Here is a 17,548-nt window from a genome sequence, read left to right as displayed (position 1 = left end):
GAGTAGGACATGAAACAAAAACATACATACTCAGGACTTCAGTTTCCCTGACAACAAATTATGTTAAAAAAAAATATGAAAAACTACCCAAAGTATAACACTTCACTGGTATAAATAACACTATTCACTTCCACAGATTTAAGCAGACAAGCCAGTGACAAAACCCAAATGTGGACGGAATCTCCGCGCTTTTTCAAAATGAGATGAAATATGATGTGTTAGGTAGATCTACACATCTACAAGACTACTCCAGGATGTGTATTATTCACATAGGACTGAAAAAAAAAAAAAACAAACCAAAAGTCTTATATACACAAACACTAACATAATTTTTCTATATATCATAGCCTAATGACATACAAGAGTGTTCCATCATTTCAGCTGTATTTTTATGTACATATGGGGGGGGAGATAAATACTGACACAAGCACTGACAAAACTGGCAAATTAAATCCCTTCATCAGTAGCTTTCTGTGTAGCTGTAAAGACCAGAACAGGCTTCCCAGATACTTTTAAGACAGACATAATATGACAGCTAGTAAGTTGTTGTTAGCATGTTGTGGAATGGACTTGACAAAAACTGTCAAGTCTGAATGGTTTAAGAATAATATGTACCTTACTAGGGGAGCAGGGAATATTCTTACTCTCCTATTCCAAACCAGCAGACATTTTCACACATACCTAACTTTATATACCTCAACAAACTCCCTCAACAGGATTTCTCACGGGCATAAACTTAAGCACTTCTGACAGTTCCTGCTGATTGCTCATGTTTTGTCTCTAGACAAAGTTCATAGAACTTTAGTCGTTAAAATATATTCTTCATCAGTCATCATCCAGAGCAGGCATCATCATTCTCTTATAGTTTTTCAGTGGAATTTGAATGCCTTTTTCTGAGTAAGTGTACTTTCATGGATTTGTTACCAAGATACTTGTATTTGCCATGAGATGTAGGTAAAAATTATATATATGGATGTGAAATTATATTTATTTCTGTGGTTTATGGACTTAAAGTTTCCCTGGATGGAACAAGTTATATGCATCTTAGTACATGATTTCAACAGAGTGCCTATCTTTCTGCAGTGTTTCAACAATTCAAGCTCAAATGAAAATAACAGGCAAATTCTTGCTCATTCACCTTCTACTAAAAAACTAGGGGAAAAAAAACCCAACCCACATAGGATCTTAGAAGTGGTGACAATTCACTTAAGGCAAAAACAGAAGGGACCTTTGAGAGGAAGAGAATTAAGAATATTTTTCTCTTCAGGTAAATGGTCCTGTATTATGAAAGTCAAATGAAAGTAAAGCATAATTGGTTAATGCATGTAACGTATACAACCCTGTATGGGACGGAACTGTTGAGATATACAGTGGGATTCATCCTCACCAAAATTTATTCGCAATGTACCTCTCTGTAGCTGAGCTGGATCCCTGACCACACTGTGTAGACAAATGAAAGAAACAGGCATTTTTATGGTGTAGCTGCAGTATTTTCCAGACCTATTTTTAAGTGAAATTAACCCAACCTACAAATAGTGATTTATTCTTTTTTTCCTTCATTGCTTATAAAGTGAGTCAAGAGTGATTAGCTGTTTACTGCAGCTATATTTAGATTTAGTTCGAGCCATGCCAACTTTTTAGTTAGGACTCATTATTTCTTAAGACTGCTTGGAACTGAAGGTCCCACTGAGTGGTGAGAGTAGGGACTACTTCAGCAAGAGGCTCAAATAATTTCCAGCTAATGAGTGACAGGTATGAGTATGGGATTACAGTGTAGAAATTATCAAGGCATTGCTTCATCTTACTTATTTCACATTAGTACTATACATTGTTTCCTGCTTCATGAGAGATTTCCAAGTAGAAAGCCATTAGTTTCAAATATAGTTTCAAAGTGCTGTACAGAGCACTTTATGAACCAAAGCATGTTTTCCTGCAAAAATTTTATACTCAAGGCTTGTTGAAGCTTGAGAAGAGAAGGCTCTTGGGAGACCCCATAGCAGTCTTCCAAAACCTCCAAGTATTTATCTACCATCATGCATCTCTGGTTATCAAAACTGCATTCTTATCTAAGAGTCATATCATTTTACCTAATATAAAGTGTTTTTCCACAGTATATTATGGAATTTCCCAGCTAGCAGCAAGCTGTGTTTAGCAGAATTATGAATTATATTCAAGAGTCATTGCTTTATTTCACTTTAAGAACCTAGATCATTGATTTGTCCCCAGACAGGCACTGCTTAGAATAGGTGTATAAGGAGACAAATTAAGAAAGACATCCTGGGGAGTTAAGTGCCCAGCTTCCCAGCAGTCATTAGATTTAATGATTTCTCAGACCTACAACTGAACAAAAAGTTCCTGTACCATGTGGTCATGCATGTTCATTAAAAGCTTTTCTAGTATGGAAATTAATGCGGGCCATTCACAACAAAATGTTACGTTCAATGCACAACAACGTATATGTATCCTGTAGATAAGACTAGCAGTGTGTTTTCAAATTACACTTTCTCAGATTCTGAGCTACAAATGTAAGTGTAGCTAAAAGTTAACAGTCCATGCCAACCAACAAACAAACAAAACCCACTGAACAAAAACAGTAGAAGGTTTCATCCACAAACATACTGAAAGTCTGACAGACAAAATTCAGGTGTAATAACCAGGCCAAGCCAATTGAACTGACTTAAATTGTGCTTTTTAAGAAAGGGTTTGTTATCTCTATTCAATTCATTACCAATAAAGATAATTCTTTAATTATCTTACTTTACAATATTTTATGACCAACTCAAATCTGGTCATAAGCTGTGCGAATGAACATATCCGCATCCTTAAAGGCAACTGCAGCAAGTAAGCCTATAGTTTAGGGGCAACTCTTGCTGTTTCATGGCTCACCAAATTTTTTTCTTCATGTAATACTTCACACAAATACTTTACACCAAAATAGATACCTATTGCTTTAAAATAATGTAACAGTTCTTAATCTGCCAGTGATGAATAACGGTAACAAAGAGTCAATTTTAAAACCCATAGAAATAAAAAAGACAGCAAACAGCAGTCATTAAGCTATAACATCTATGATTAATATATAGGCAGTTAAATGATTAGTAATAAGATTAGCTTGCATCTTTCCTGCCCAGTAGATACTTAAAGTAATTGCATCTTTGCAAATTGCATTATCATCACTTCATGTTCATTGTGATGTCATGGGACAGCACGGCAGACTCAGCAGTTTCTCCTGAGCCTGCTTTGATTTTTTTCTTTAAGAATCAATTCTCTGGCAACACTAAATATTCTGATGTGGAGGCTTGCAAGCACTGCTCTCAAAACATCTACCTAACTGCACTAAAAATTACAAGGCATTTGTATTACTTCTCTCCAACAATTCCCAAATTAAAGATGACAAAAAAAATAACACCTAAATGTGAATTGTTTGATGCCAATAACCATCTAAATTACAACCTAGGAAAATTAACAAGCTTTGAAAAAAGAAACAGAAAATCTTTACCTAAGGAAACGGTATTTTGAAAACTTAGATCTTTCCTTCTCTGCTCTCTTGACACTGTGGTTACAATGGTTGCAAATTTGCATTTAGGCCTACTACAGACTTTCTGCAGTAAATGGGCTTTCCACAAGGTCCAATCAGCACTCAAGTCAATTTCGGGTGTACTTTTAATGTGAGTAATAAGAATTACACATTTAATTTATTTGGAATGAGAACAGCGAGATTTCTATTTATTCCAGATTATCTTTGAAGTATAAACCAGCAGTTTGTCAGGAACAGGTCTGTTAAGATGTAGACTTAAAAATCTGAAATGAGAACCTGCTTAAGTCCAAACTGATGGTTCTTCTACAATACAGACAGATAAACCAGACGGAAGTCAGGCAGACAGCAAACACTGCCCGATGATTCAAAACTACTATTTCTACTACTAGTAGTAGACCCATCCATGTGCATGTGACAGAAAAGGGGTGTGGCCCTTGGGAGGGGTGTGTGGTTGGGGAGAAGTCCTCCTGCCAGTCTGTCAGGATATTCTGGCATAAGCATGCTAGTTATCTTTGGCTGTTATAATCTGAAGAATCTTTATCTAGTGAATACAACTTCAGCTAATACCTGATAGCACATACGTGGTGCCTTCTGTAAGATGCTTAAAATCCTCTCCTATATTTTAACAGCCAAGTATTAGCTGCATAATACAGTGACATGAGACTCATCATATGCTTTGAAATGCTTCAGGGAAATACGGGGTAGAGCCTGTACCCTTTCAAAACCCCAAAGCCTTATATGCATCTAGGAACAGCTTGACTAAGCACAATACATATACTACACATTGTTTAAAAAGCTGCACATCTACTCAGTTTGCTTCAGCTGGAAAATAAATGGACGGGACTTCCCTAGCCACACATGGACCCTTGCGCTGAGGCTAATAATGCAAAATGCATCTTGTGGATGAGTAATCTTCACTTTTCATTGAAGTAACAGTATTACATAGTATCCATAGAAATTGTTAAACTAAGAGCTTTGCTGTATCATATATGGCTGTATAATTCACATAACGGAGGTACATGAAATATTCCAGGGTACACTTCAGGCACTGCTACTTAGTTATTGCTTCCTAGAAGATACAGTGTCACCAAAAGCCCAACATCACATCTCGGTTCTGCACAGGAACCTGCTTCAAGTAAGACATCACCAAAACCGTCAGTGACTGTACTCCAACAGCAACTACAAAAATTATCTGAATGTAGGAACCAAATGTTTGCTACAAAAAAATAAAATAAAAAATAAAATAATTTCTCGACATACTACTGTTACAGCCTCTGAAACAACTGTATACATATCATGTGCATTGCCCTGGAATCAGTCTGTAAAAAGGCATGTTCTTACATATATAAAAAGATTTACCCACACAATTTGTTAACAAGTGCAGTCAAGTGTGCAAATCTTTGTTTCAAGGCAAACGTACGGATGTGCTTGCACATACAATGTGCCTCCCCAACAGCCTGTCAGCTCTAGCTTGCAGGGTTTGCTCCAAAGCACAACTTGCAAAAATAAAAAATAAAAAATCAGCAGCTTCTAAACATATGCACCTGTGTGCTGGAAACACACAATGTGATCCCACAGCTCTTCAGTTAAACCTAAGCTCAAATGTTAGATACAGATATCTGAAGTTCTGTCTTCCTCTCGGTTTTGACAGTTGTAGACACATCTGCACATAACAAAACTATTTACAATGTATGCTCTTAGAAGTTTGCTTTTTCCTTCTAGTTGTTTTATAAACAAAGAAAAAAACATTCCTGTATAGATGCAAACAAATCTCAATGTATAGCCGTTCCTCAGAAAGACGCTGTAGCGTATTTTTAAATAATTAAAACGGAGCTACACTATGCAGGCGATCAATCATATCCCAAACTCTGCCTGTACAAGAGAGGAACCCGTACCGGTAGGAGCTGAGTCAACATCTACCTCCCTAGCCTCGGAGGGCCTCGCGGGGCCAGCGGAGGCTGCCCTATGCCCGGTCTGCTGCCGGAGCCTCCCGGGACCTGTCGAGGCGCAGGGGGTGCGCCAGGAGCTCTGCTCCACTCCGCAGACTTCACAGCTCGCCTCCAGTGAGTGGGTCATTTAACGAGTGGGTTCGCTCCCAGGTGTTCCCCTCCGTGATTCCTGCTCCTCTCTGCGATGAATCCCCCATACCGGCCCCGCACCGACGCCGGACAGCAGCCGGCCCCATGCCAAGCCCCATTCCCGCAGCACACCAGCCCCGGCACTCACCGCTGAGGACGCGCCCAGCGAGACCCCCGGGCCCACACAGCACGGCAGCAGCCAGCACCGCCGCCAGCCCCAGCCCACCTCCGGACCCCATAGCGCCTGTCCCGCTCCCCTCCAAGAAGCGTTTAAGGCAGGCCGATGCCCGCCAGTGAGGAAGGAAGGCTCGCTCGCTCTCCCGCCTGACTCCGCACCGCTTCCCGCCACGACTTCTCCTCTTTGGCGTGGCCCTGCCTATATCTGCTCCCCAGCAGAGGGACGGCCCAGGCGGGCGCCTGGGACCGCCTCCGCCATCCCCCCCCGACAGGCCCCGACGGAGACAGATCCCCCGCCGCAGGGGAGGAGACCCCGCCCACCGTGTCGGGGCCGTGGGGCGCGGGTCCTGCCGTGCCGCAGCTTGGTTTCAGGCGGAGAGGGGACTGGCATCCCTCCAGCGGCCGCCCCTCTTTGCCGGCCGCCGGAGCTGAGAAGGGGGCTGCCAAGGTGCCGGAGCGCGGCAGCCAGCTCGCTGCCGTCGGGGCGGGCGCCTCCCGCCGCGGGCTTGAGGCTGTCGGAGCGGCGGCTGCCGTCCAGCCCCATGCTTTCGGGTCGTTCCGGGTTAGTAACTTACCGGCTGGTGAGTGCGAGCAAGACCTGGGTCCCTGTGATTTCCTATCTGCCAAAGGCTCTGTAGGCTTTCCTGGTCTGTGCTTTCCCTTGCAAGAATAGAAATGTTCTACTGCCATGTTATTAATGTATCGATCTATAGCCATATATAAAGGTATAGATAGATACTGCTATATGTACTGGAAAGTTCCCTCCTCTCACTGCCCTAGAAGGTACTGTAGTCAAATTCACATTACTGTCACTAAAAATGTGTTGTGGTGATTCTTTGGACCTCTTCAAAGGACCACTTTGAAGACTTTGTTCTTCAAAGCCACGTTGTTAAGGATTTTTTCTACAAATACAGTTTGCAGATTTCTTTTATTACTTGTGTGGTTGTGAATGCTTTCGTTTAAGATGAGATAGATCGTTACGGATAGGTTTAAAGGACATCTCGTATGCATTTGATGGTTTGCCAGTCAACTTATCTTTCTCAGAACTCTATTAGAGTTCATGTATATATATATATATATATATGTTTGATGTACTGATAAATATTTTCCCTTTGGATGTTTATAGCCAGATTTTGAAGTCAGTACATCTCAGATTACTATGGATTTCAAAACACATGATGAATTTCATAGCTACCTTTCTTACCAAAAAAACTTTCAGATAGCAATGGGAAATTATTTCAAACACTGTTGTGCTTTGCTACCAACTTTTTAGATTTAACAGCAGTTATTTGTGTGACTGATACAGATTTTTTTCTATGTGGATTTTAGGCTTCCGAGCCAATAATTAGTTTTTTCTACATTTGTAGGCAAGTTGAGTTGTGAGCTAAAACTGGTTGTACTGTACAGCACATTCTGAAACAGAGAAAATCCCCATGGCACCTGAGATTCAACCTTTTCTTCATGTAAAGCTGATGGTATGCAGAAAGAGAAGAGCATGACCAAAACTTGTAATGAATTCAATGAGAAGTTTAAAACATGTTCAGTAATCAAAGCCTTTCAGCTCTATATGCTTTTAACTTACTCCTATCTTGTAAATATGAGGGATTTCAAGTTTGTCTGAATCATCTTGGATGCCAAGTGTTGTGCCACCAAAAGAAGATGGGAAAAATTAGAAAGATGTTACAAGTTTTCCCAAGTGTAAAGTCTCCTCCTGTCTCAAAAATGACATATGGATAGTCAGGGATGAAACCCTCCAAATAGGTGGGAATCTTATGTTGAATACCACACATAGGCAATGAAAAGATCTTTTTCTTATGCCTTTGCAAAACTTTGTTAGCTTGCCAGCTCCAAAAGCCACATTGAAATAAAATACTCATATTCAAACTGCTAAACTTTCCAGTCACCCACAACACCATCTCTTTTGCCATGGAATCAGCAGCATGCAGAAGGAAACAAAACAAATTCTGTCTTTAGTAAATTACGCAGCACTTTTTTGACATGCTTTATGCTGCTTTATTTGCCAAAATTGTACATAGAGTGACTGTTCCTGGCATTCTGCTGATCTTTGCTGCACATCTCATCAATAAAGTCTTTTGGGAAAAAGGAAAAAAAAAAAAAAGAGTAAGTGCAGTTGTGTTGAGACCAAACTGCATTTTCATAATTATCTGCAGAAACTTTCCAGACTTGTCTTCACCATACTTGCAGCCACTTGCTGCTTTCTGTCCTGAAGAAAGAAAACACAAAGCCCTGTGATGCTGCTTAAGAGGTGCTTCCTGTAGTGCCAGCTAAGAAGCTAGCTATTAATCTGTCTACTTCTCCCTGTCCCTTTCAGTTGAAGCATACTTATTTTTTCAGGAAATGGTGATTTCACTTTCAGTTTAAAATAATTGCTTCCCAGAGCTGGCAACTGCATAATTTGCAGTTGTTCATCTGGGCCTTCTAAATGATAGAAACAGAACTCAGTTCTGGGACTGGGTTTATGGCCTTTATTATACATTCACTCTGTTGATAGTGTGATTTAATCCGCAATGTATGAACATAAGACACAGTGGCATTATGAAGCAACTGAACAATTTAGAATTTTAACAAATTACGAGAATTGTATTGTAACTCAGAACCTAGCTATGCATAGTTCAAGGTTCTGGCAACCAAAATATTAATAACTTCTAGTGCATTAAAAGTTTATAATGTTTATTGCAAAATCCTGATAACTCGTACATCCATGAAACAACTCTGAAAAGTGGACTGTCTTTTCTCTATGTTGTGGTTTAAACCCAGCCACGCAGCTCGTTCACTCACTCCCCCCCCTTCTTGCCCTCCCCCTGCTCCTGGAGGTATGGGAAGGAGAATCAAAAGAATGCAACTCCCACGGGTTGAGATAAGAACAGCTTAGTAACTAAGGTATAACGCAAATCACTACTGCTGCCACCAATAATAATAAAGGAAATAACAAGGGAAGAGAATGCGACACCTCAACACCCGCCAGCTGATAACTCGTCCCCCCCAGTCCGACCAAGCACCGACTGATACCTAGTTCAACCCTGCAGTCCTAGCCCTTCCGGGTAACTCTAAGTTACACCCTGGGCATGATGTGCTGTGGTGTGGAATACCTCTTTGGTCAGTTTGGGTCAGGTGTCCTGTCTCTGCTTCCTCCCAGCTTCCCCTCCTCCGTGGCAGAGCATGAGGCTCACAAAGCCTTTGACCAGACCAAACATTTGAGCAGTAACTAAAAACATCAGTGTTATCAGCACCATTCCCAGGCTGAAAGTCAAAACCACAACACTGCATCTGCTACCAAGAAGGAGAAAAATGACTGCTACTGCTGAATCCAGGACACTCCAGCATCATAATTTAGCTACATTGCAAGGTTTTATTTCCTAATTTAAAGAATACAAAAGTATCAGGAGAATAGTTCAGCTGAATATAAAGCTTTCAAAATATTGTTATTTTCAAATCAGGGCTAGGTGCTTTTCAAAGGTAATTTTTAGTCTAAGGCAATTTTTTGCCAAATCACAAAAGAAAATGGGTAAATTTGAGCAGTTCCATAAGGTAGCTAAATCACTGGATAACTTAATGGTTTTTAGCCTATCAATTTGTGAATAAATATGATCATTAAATGCTGATGTGTTTCTCGTTATTGCTTTTTAAACACTTTAAATATCACTTTTGGCCAGTCTGAAATCTGATTACTATTTAGTGTCACTAGTCAATTTCAGAACAAGCCTAGAAGGGAAAAAAAGAAATTTAAGTTGTAATAGTTGCCCTTTGGGCTCTATTTTGCCATTCACCAGAGTGATAGGGCTCTATACATTGCTGTCATGAAGTGCTGTTTAAAATCTGAGTTACAGCTGTTTAAAATCTGAGTTACAGCTGTTTGCGCACTTCATTTCTCAGCAATGATTATTTTAATTTTCTTTTTAGTTTTCCCACTCATATGTAAAACTCTTATGTCATTTGCCCATGAGCCTAGATGATGCTCTCTCTGAAGCTGCCCTGTTATACAACTGAAAGTAGGAAAGCAGGAAAAGGAATTGTATACATTTATCATTTGCAATGGCTTGCACATGGATAATTTATTAAATAACTTTGCTAGAGCTCTATCAATTTGGTATCTTATTGGCTTCCAAAAGTAGTTTAAGCTATTTAGCTTCTGCCAATTTCCATGGGACTATAATAGGATTATATTTTTAATGGTTTTTTTATTCTGTAGTTCTGGAAAAGGATTCAGTACAGATGCTTAAAGCATTTGAGAAGATGTAAGATGCACTAGAGGAGGGAAGTGATTAGAAAAATTTTAAGCTCACTTCACCCCTCTTTAACAGCATCTAAGATACCATTTACCCACAAAGTTAATAGAAGTCAAAATAAAAAGTGGAGCAGGAGAAAGGAGAGAAGGAAGGAGATGTACCATTGTTCATTATCCAAGTGTCTAAGAACAAGTATCTAGCCTGTAAAATACGATGCCCCTTAGAAATTCCCAAACTACTTGCAAGTTAGTGGTCTACCTAGCAGGGGACAGCGAGGTGTGCTTGCTTGAACTGCAATACCCCAATTAGAATGGCATGATTCCCACCTTAATCTGCCCAGCTCTGAAGCCAGCTAATTCAGTGCTAACTCAGGTATTTCTGCATAGTGCTGCATTGCACAGTGCAAAATGCCATTGTGGCTGTATGTGCAATGCAGTATGACTGACAGTTAAGCCAAGTTCTGCCAAGGAGGGCCAAAGTAATTTAATTTCTTTCTATTATAATCCATTTAAATGTAACATATAGCAGAAGTGGCTTTAAAATAAAAAGAACAAAAAAAAAAAAAAAAAGAGAACAAAATGTTTTAGATAAATGGTTTTTCTTAATGGCCACAGGACATTTTTTTACATATTAGCACAAAAATTGCAAGTTCACAGATTTTTTAAGCATTCTTAAACTGTGCTATCTTGTATCTACAAAAATAACCTGATGTGTCCTCCCCTTCACTCCCCCCTTAAAATCCCATTAAAGCTAGTTCTTCATCAAAATCTTCATGGCTACAGACCCAATTTATTAATATTTCTTGGGTTTGGATCAGACTAATCAGTAGAATGAAACTGTGCATTAATTAATGAAGCCTAATTCTCAAACCAGATGCAAAATACTAATTCGAAGTGAGCAGCAGTTCTGTCCCAAAATGAGAAAGTAAATTGTGTTTTGAACACAACTGCCAAGATGAGCATTTTGACAACTCTAAAGCTTTATTACAGAAACACATTTATGGCAAGGACATAATTTAAAACAGCTCCTGTTAGCAACTTAATCTTGCTGGATAAAAATAGTGGTTCACCAGAATTCACAGCTGAGTCAGATTTCTAACCACTTCTTTCTCTGGGTAGCAGCAAGTGCACAGCGATATTCTTGTCAGATGTATGGCCAGCTTAAAGTCTAGGTGGCCTCTACTGCAGGAGATTAATTTAGAGCACAAGCATCTCTTTTCCCTGTCTACCAGAGATGATGATACAACCTCATTTGGATGTGGGGGTCTCTGTATATTAAAAACACCAGCAGTATTTATGAAAGCCTTGCCACTGTACCTCACATGAAAGATGCACTGAACATTTGCTTTCTGCTGTGACCTTTGTGATTCTCTAGTCTTGTTTTGTGCTTATATATTTCATCAAAATCTTCACCGTCTGGAACTTTCTATAGACTTTCTAGGCAGACTTTGTTCAGGAATGTCATGAGATTCACTCAGTAATTTTTCAGATAGGATTTTTCCTGCTTCCTCTTAACTACTACTTCAACAACAAGGAGGAGACGTTTGCAAGGAGGGTTGATCAAGTGCTTTGGTGAATCATTAACCATGTGAGAGGGAGTACAGATTGTACTTCTTTAGTCAAAGTGTTACTTTCTCCTAAAATCTTTCTTAAAGTATGACTGCTAGGCACAGACACACATTATTTCATTCTCAGCTGCTTTCAGACATTTGAAAAGAAGATGTGATAACCAATAAAGACTGTTGACTACTAGGTCTGCTCAGCAGTAGAGGTTGCCTGACAGAATCCTTCCTTTCCCTGTGAAATCTGAGCTGTGGGTTGTGTCTTCCTGTTTCTTCTTGTCATTGGAGGTATTTGTACTTACCCACAGAAGGGGACCATCTAGGCTGTCAGAGACAAAGTGAACATTGCTTGTTAACTTTTGAGGAGAATGTTTCCTTCCAAGCACTTCTTGCAATGCCTCTCTCAGTTTTTCTCAGCTCTACCAATGCTTATCCTGTTCCTCTACTCCTTACCTTGTTATCCCAATTTGATAATTCTATGACTGTTATTGCAAGTATCCTGCTATGTTACCCTGCCTCGATCCTCTTCTTTGAACATCTAACTCTGCTGGCAGTGAGGACTGCAGCTCCTCCTTGCTCCTCCTGATATGTTTGAATCATGTTTCATAAACCCTGTAATGCTGTGAAATCAACTCTGTAGTGCTGCTGAGATCTCTTTGCTGATCTCCTATAGCAATGATATGGCCCCATACAGAACCTTCTTTGTACCTTGCCACACCGTTCTTTTTCATCTCAATTCACCAGTAAGTCTATTTTCCTTTCAGGTTCTGCTGCCTCCTAAGGCTCAGACATGGGATCTACGTGTCAGCCAAAGAGGTGAGAGTTCTCTGGCAGCTGTGAGTGGTAGGGATGTCTTTCTCTCTCCTTCTCTGGGATGGACTTAATGATTCTTAAGCAGAGCAAGGACTCCTGCCTGTCACTCAGTGTTTGTTTTTGTTAGTGTCTCAACTTGTTGATTATCTAAGTAGCTCTAGTGCAAATCACTGAGTAGCACAAAACAAAGCAAAACATAACAACATAACAACACAACCTAACATAAAGTAACATAACACCTTTGGTTTATAATCTTATTCTGTTTCTTAATGTGTTCTGATCAAATCATGCAATTTGTTAGCAAGAACAAAGAAAGAGGCAATGCGGATGCTGGCTACATTACTCAAGATCTACCTCATATAAGTAACTGAGTCTGTTCCTGCTGGCCTGGAGGAATACAATTGCAGTGCAAGACATGAGTGTGTGTTCAGAGATGATGTCTTTCACGTCTGCTGGCTGAACTGTGTGGACAGTAATTTAATGGAGTCACAATTAACTGAAACAGAAATTCAAGAGCAGAGGGAAAGGGACATCAGAAATATACAGGAGCAAGATTGTCTTGGGTTGCTCCACAGGCTGTTGGATGTCAGCAGCTAATGTTTCAAGTTTTTCTTGCTAACCCATTCTAGTCCATTCTTGCTAGTATTAACAATACTACTTAGAAAACCTCAAAATAGAAAATATAGTTCCTGGGAGAAAATTGTTATCCTTTAAATGCCACTCCAAAGTTCCCTAGAAGAAGAAGTCTGTCACAGGAAGGTTAGCTTACACTGGTGCTTCCCAACCTTGCTTGAACTTCCTGGCTGGCAAGGCCTGTCTCTTTGGGACATAAACTGAAGTAACAAATCCCCGAATCTCTGACCTGCATTTCCTTGCTGGCCTTGCAAAGACTTGTTGCTTGAAAATTTTACATTGCCTCCAGCTCATGGCATCCTCATGCGCAGGCACCAGATCTGATCCTAGTTCAAGTTTCCACTAAGAAAAAGCTCCATTTATGTCTGGCTGAGGACAACCGGGATGATACTCTGTAGTATGAGTTCTCTGACCCAGATACGAGGAGAGAGAGGCAAGGTCTGAGACCCTGCAGGCTGTAGTGAAACAGCAGGCTACAGCCACAGGAAACTGAAGAATCACTGAGGACTTCATATCCAGTGGCTTAGATCTTTAATTCTGCTCTATAAGTATCATAGAATTATAGAATAGTTAGGGTTGGAAAGGACCTTAAGATTATCAAGTTCCAACACTCCTGCCATGAACAGGGACACCTCACACTAAACCATGTCATCAAGGGCTCTGTCCAACTCGGCCTTGAACACCGCCAGGGATGGAGCATTCACAGCTTCCCTGGGCAACCCATTCCAGTGACTCACCACCTAACAGTAAAGAACTTCTTCCTTATCTCTAATCTAAACTTCCCCTGTTTAAGTTTGAACCCATTGTCCTACCACTACAGTCCCTAATGAAGAGTCCCTCCTCAGCATCCTTATAGGCTCCCTTCAAAGAATAATCATCAAATTCCTTCAAAGAAGGAATCATCCTAATTCTCAGGCTTTAGTATGGAGGATTAACAGTTATGTGCTGCTGCCCTTGCTACCTTTGTCTTCTCCTTCATCCCCACAAACAAACATGTTTCATGCACAAAGAAGTCCTTCACAGCTCTGGCTTTGTTTCAACCAGAGCTCCTGCAAATCAGAGGCTTCCAAAAAGCTGCCCATTGCTGGAAGCACAAGGGGTGGTGAGCAGTGGTGTTCCTGTAAAATTCCACATTTCTGGCTTACTGTCTTTCTGGCCAGCTGCTGGCAACTGGATCCCAGGGCAGCTGGATGTTGGCCTTTCTGCTTGAGCAGAAAGTGTTTCAGATTTGTGTACATTTGCACTTTTTGTGTATGGATACAGTTTAAAGTAAAAGGTTTCTGTAATGAAGATGGCTTGTTTGTATAAATACAGCTTGAGAAAGAGGAGTAGGGTGAGGTGGTGAAAAACTTGGAGCTCAGCTGGCAGCTAACTGCAAATAAATCAAAACCTGCAAAAGCATGGACCTGTTCGATCAAGCATGGCTAAACTTTAGCATTCCAATGAAGGAAAATGCTCGGGATTTGCACAGTAAAATAATTACCTTTCATTTGTATCCTGCATTACTATACCTATAGTGTTCCATGCCTTGTATACTGGCCTTTTAGCATTTAGTTTGAAAGACTGGACAGTATGGCTCATTAACATGATCTAGTTCTCTGGCTGGAATTAAATAAGCTGTGATCCTGAAGCTCCAGAATAAGCTAAACCAAATATCATACTGCTGTTCTAACCTAATGTAACACTAAACCGGTGATCTCCATGGATTTATTTTCTTGAGTAAATGAATGGTAGTGTTTTCCAGGTGCAAGTTTGTTAAGGTTCCCTACACCTTAAGGGATTGCTTCTCTAACAAGGAGTAGCTTCATCACAGGTCTCCCTTCACAGTAAGAACTACCATGGTCTTACGACTTTCAGTAATGCAGACAGAGGTAGCAGCGTGCCAGCGACTCCTCGCTGTTTCATGATTCTAATTCCTGGAAAGCTGGGATTAATTCAGTTGCAGATGTCAATTGTTGCTAATTCAGCTCTGCAGCGATAAGGTGGCTGATTCAGCAGGAAACAGAATTCATTTTCTTCTTGACACATACTGATGTCTCTTTTCATGAGTTAAGCTATTTGTGATCCTCCCTACCTTGCAGAAGCAGGAATGCCAGTTACAACTACTGTTCTTGCATTCACAATGAGGTTTAATCAATATTAGGGATGCCAGGAACTCTGAAGGCTTGGCTCTCATGCTTCTGCCCAAAACGGAGCTTTGGCAACTGTTACTACCTGAACATGCTACTGATCCCAAATGGTTGTGTTTTCCTCCTTTCTTTTCATTCCCTTCTCCCTGCAACTTCCTGAAGTGGACCATTTGAGAAAGGGGAAAGTCAATGCACACACAAAGCCCAGCAGTAGCTAGTTTAATGGATAGCATCCATGAAATACAATATCATCCTCTCTGGAAATTCTATCAGTAGCTTTTCCTTCATCTTTTCAAAGAAGACTGAATAATCTCGTGAGACTGTATTGTTGAGTTACAGCTTCAGTTGTTTCAAGAGTGGAAAGTTTTGTTCAAGAAGGAAGGAAAGAGGACTGCTGACATGCAGAACAAAAATAAATTTAGAAATGTAAAAAATAAGAATTCCTAGATAAAAAGTTTGATTAGTAGAAACCTGGACAAATGTGTGTAAATTTACAAAAGGAAAGGGGAAATTATTCTGTTCCTAGAGAACGTTTGGCAAAGGTTATTTTTATTGCAAGAGGGTATATTTCCCAGGATACTACTTCAAAAACAAACACCCAGGATATTTTGTCTTAGCTAAACCTAAGCAAAACGGATACTCATCATGGCAAGAATGCCAGTTACACTTACTACAATGAAAGCTCTATGTAAGGGGCTTAAACAAAACATACTCTGTGTTTAAATGCGTGGAATACCTTAAGGATATCTGTTTGTTAAAATGATTCTTGTCAAACACTATATTGCAGAAGCTGGCCCATGGCTTCATGAGTTTCTGAACTTGGAATGCCTTCAAATCTCTAGGGTTGAATGTCAAATGATATCTATCTGTAGACCATATCTAGCTGGAAGCATGAGTTTATCTGACTCAAAAAAATGCAAAAAGCTGTAATTCCTGTCTTCTATATAGCTGCTTCAGTCATAAAACTGAAAATAATTGGTCATTTCATTTGTCATATGTATACATTTTTTTCTGGAATTTTAGAGAGTTTTAAAGATACATCTGATACAATCAGGAACGTTAGATTGCCGTATCATCTTAGCTTAACTTTGGCCAAGTGGTTAATGATAGGTAGTCATGCCTTTTTATAGTGTTGGTACTTTTTTTGATTGTTGGTACTTTTTCGGTTGGGTTGGGGATTTTTGGAAACTAAAATCTTAACATACATATAACTAATAAAATTATTAAAAGATCAAGAGTGTGCCTGTTTGAGGTCAAGGGATGGTGGCAGGAAAGTGCCTTTGTACTTAAAAATGCATAATTACTACTTTCTTATTCCTATCTGTTATTATTTCCTCAAAAATATGAATATTAGGCTACTTTCCCCTCCGTTCTTTGTAGATTCTCCTTTTCCTCCTGCCAAGATTTTTACATGAGACCAGTATGTTCTCCTGTCTTGCACTAAAGTTGAGCAACCCCACTCACAACAGAACCATCCAGTTTTATTCAGGGATTTCTTGATTTTTCTTTCTTTCATATGTCTTGTTTAAACATTCACGTTCAGACTAAATTTCCCATTTATAGAGATAAATCCATTTCAGTATGTCATAATCTCTCACTATTTCTATCTTTAGATACTGCTTTACCTCCATTTTACCCCTCTTCATTGTCCTGACTTCTATTCCACCAATGTTTGTTGCATGCAATTCTCTACACATGGTCCTCTTTCTTGTCTGTAGAGAGAGAATGCTAATAACAGAACCTTCCTTTAGAAAAACACTGGCAATATAGGATTATTTTGCCATAGTTGAAAGAAGAAAGTAATTCTGAATATACAAGATGCATGTTTCTGGTCTCTGAGCAGGGAGAAAGATTGATTAAATCATTAAATGCAAAACATCTTAGTGTTTGTGGCTGTGCCAGCTGCCTGATATGGAAAACCTGAGAGTGTTTCTTAGTAAGATGGACTAAGGGATTGCAGCCAAGTGGCTGCATGAGAGCTGTCCTAGAAGTAGTGGTCTTAGTTGGCAGAATTGGCTACAGATATGTTGTGGTGCTATATTAGCTCAGGAATTTGGTTTTGTCTAATTGTTAAAAACATCAGAAAACGGTATTAGTTAAGTTACGTATAGAGTAAAATACTGTACTTCAATAATTCTCCTATCCGTATTAAGGAAAATAAAATAACAGCAAGTTATGTTTGAAAACTTGCAAATTATTTGCAAATACTGCTGTAGGAATATCTAAATGGAAATAAATTTTTAGTTTAAATTTTGTTTTTCTTGTCTCTCCTTAGGTACTGTCCCAAGCTACATGATCCATCCAAAACTGCTAGTGATCTCTCAGGAAAGCATGCAGGACTTAATTATGTGGTCTGCTTTAATTTGGGGTGA

At 39.8% G+C, this 17,548-nt stretch overlaps 2 protein-coding genes across 5 annotated transcripts in view; one reads left to right on the top strand and one right to left on the bottom strand.

Moving 5' to 3' along the window:
• The window catches only part of CHODL (chondrolectin), a 27,602-nt gene extending 21,689 nt beyond the window's left edge, over positions 1–5,913 (bottom strand). For all 4 annotated transcript variants that reach the window (XM_061366714.1, XM_061366713.1, XM_061366712.1 and 1 more), the window contains exon 1: positions 5,765–5,913. In XM_061366714.1, the coding sequence (XP_061222698.1) occupies positions 5,765–5,855 (91 nt within the window). In that variant the 5' untranslated portion in view covers positions 5,856–5,913. The remainder of the gene's footprint in view (positions 1–5,764) is intronic.
• LOC133219403 (uncharacterized protein DKFZp434B061-like) lies at positions 5,900–17,548 on the top strand. The gene is made up of 3 exons (XM_061366722.1): positions 5,900–5,909; positions 6,010–6,355; positions 17,452–17,548. Exons 1-3 carry the CDS (start codon positions 5,900–5,902, stop codon positions 17,546–17,548), a joined length of 453 nt encoding a protein of 150 aa, XP_061222706.1.

This window comes from Neopsephotus bourkii, unplaced genomic scaffold (assembly GCF_033783945.1).
Source record: "Neopsephotus bourkii isolate Nb327-2 ecotype Australia unplaced genomic scaffold, CSIRO-AGI_Nbou_v1 NB_1350, whole genome shotgun sequence".
NCBI lineage: Eukaryota > Metazoa > Chordata > Aves > Psittaciformes > Psittacidae > Neopsephotus > Neopsephotus bourkii.
This window is presented reverse-complemented; position numbering and strand designations above follow the sequence as displayed.

Bases quoted from the DNA above. Each gene is read 5' to 3' on its own strand.
- LOC133219403 (XM_061366722.1), top strand. The intron at 6,356-17,451 runs GTTAGTAACTTA...GTCTCTCCTTAG, and splicing joins ATGCTTTCGGGTCGTTCCGG to GTACTGTCCCAAGCTACATG.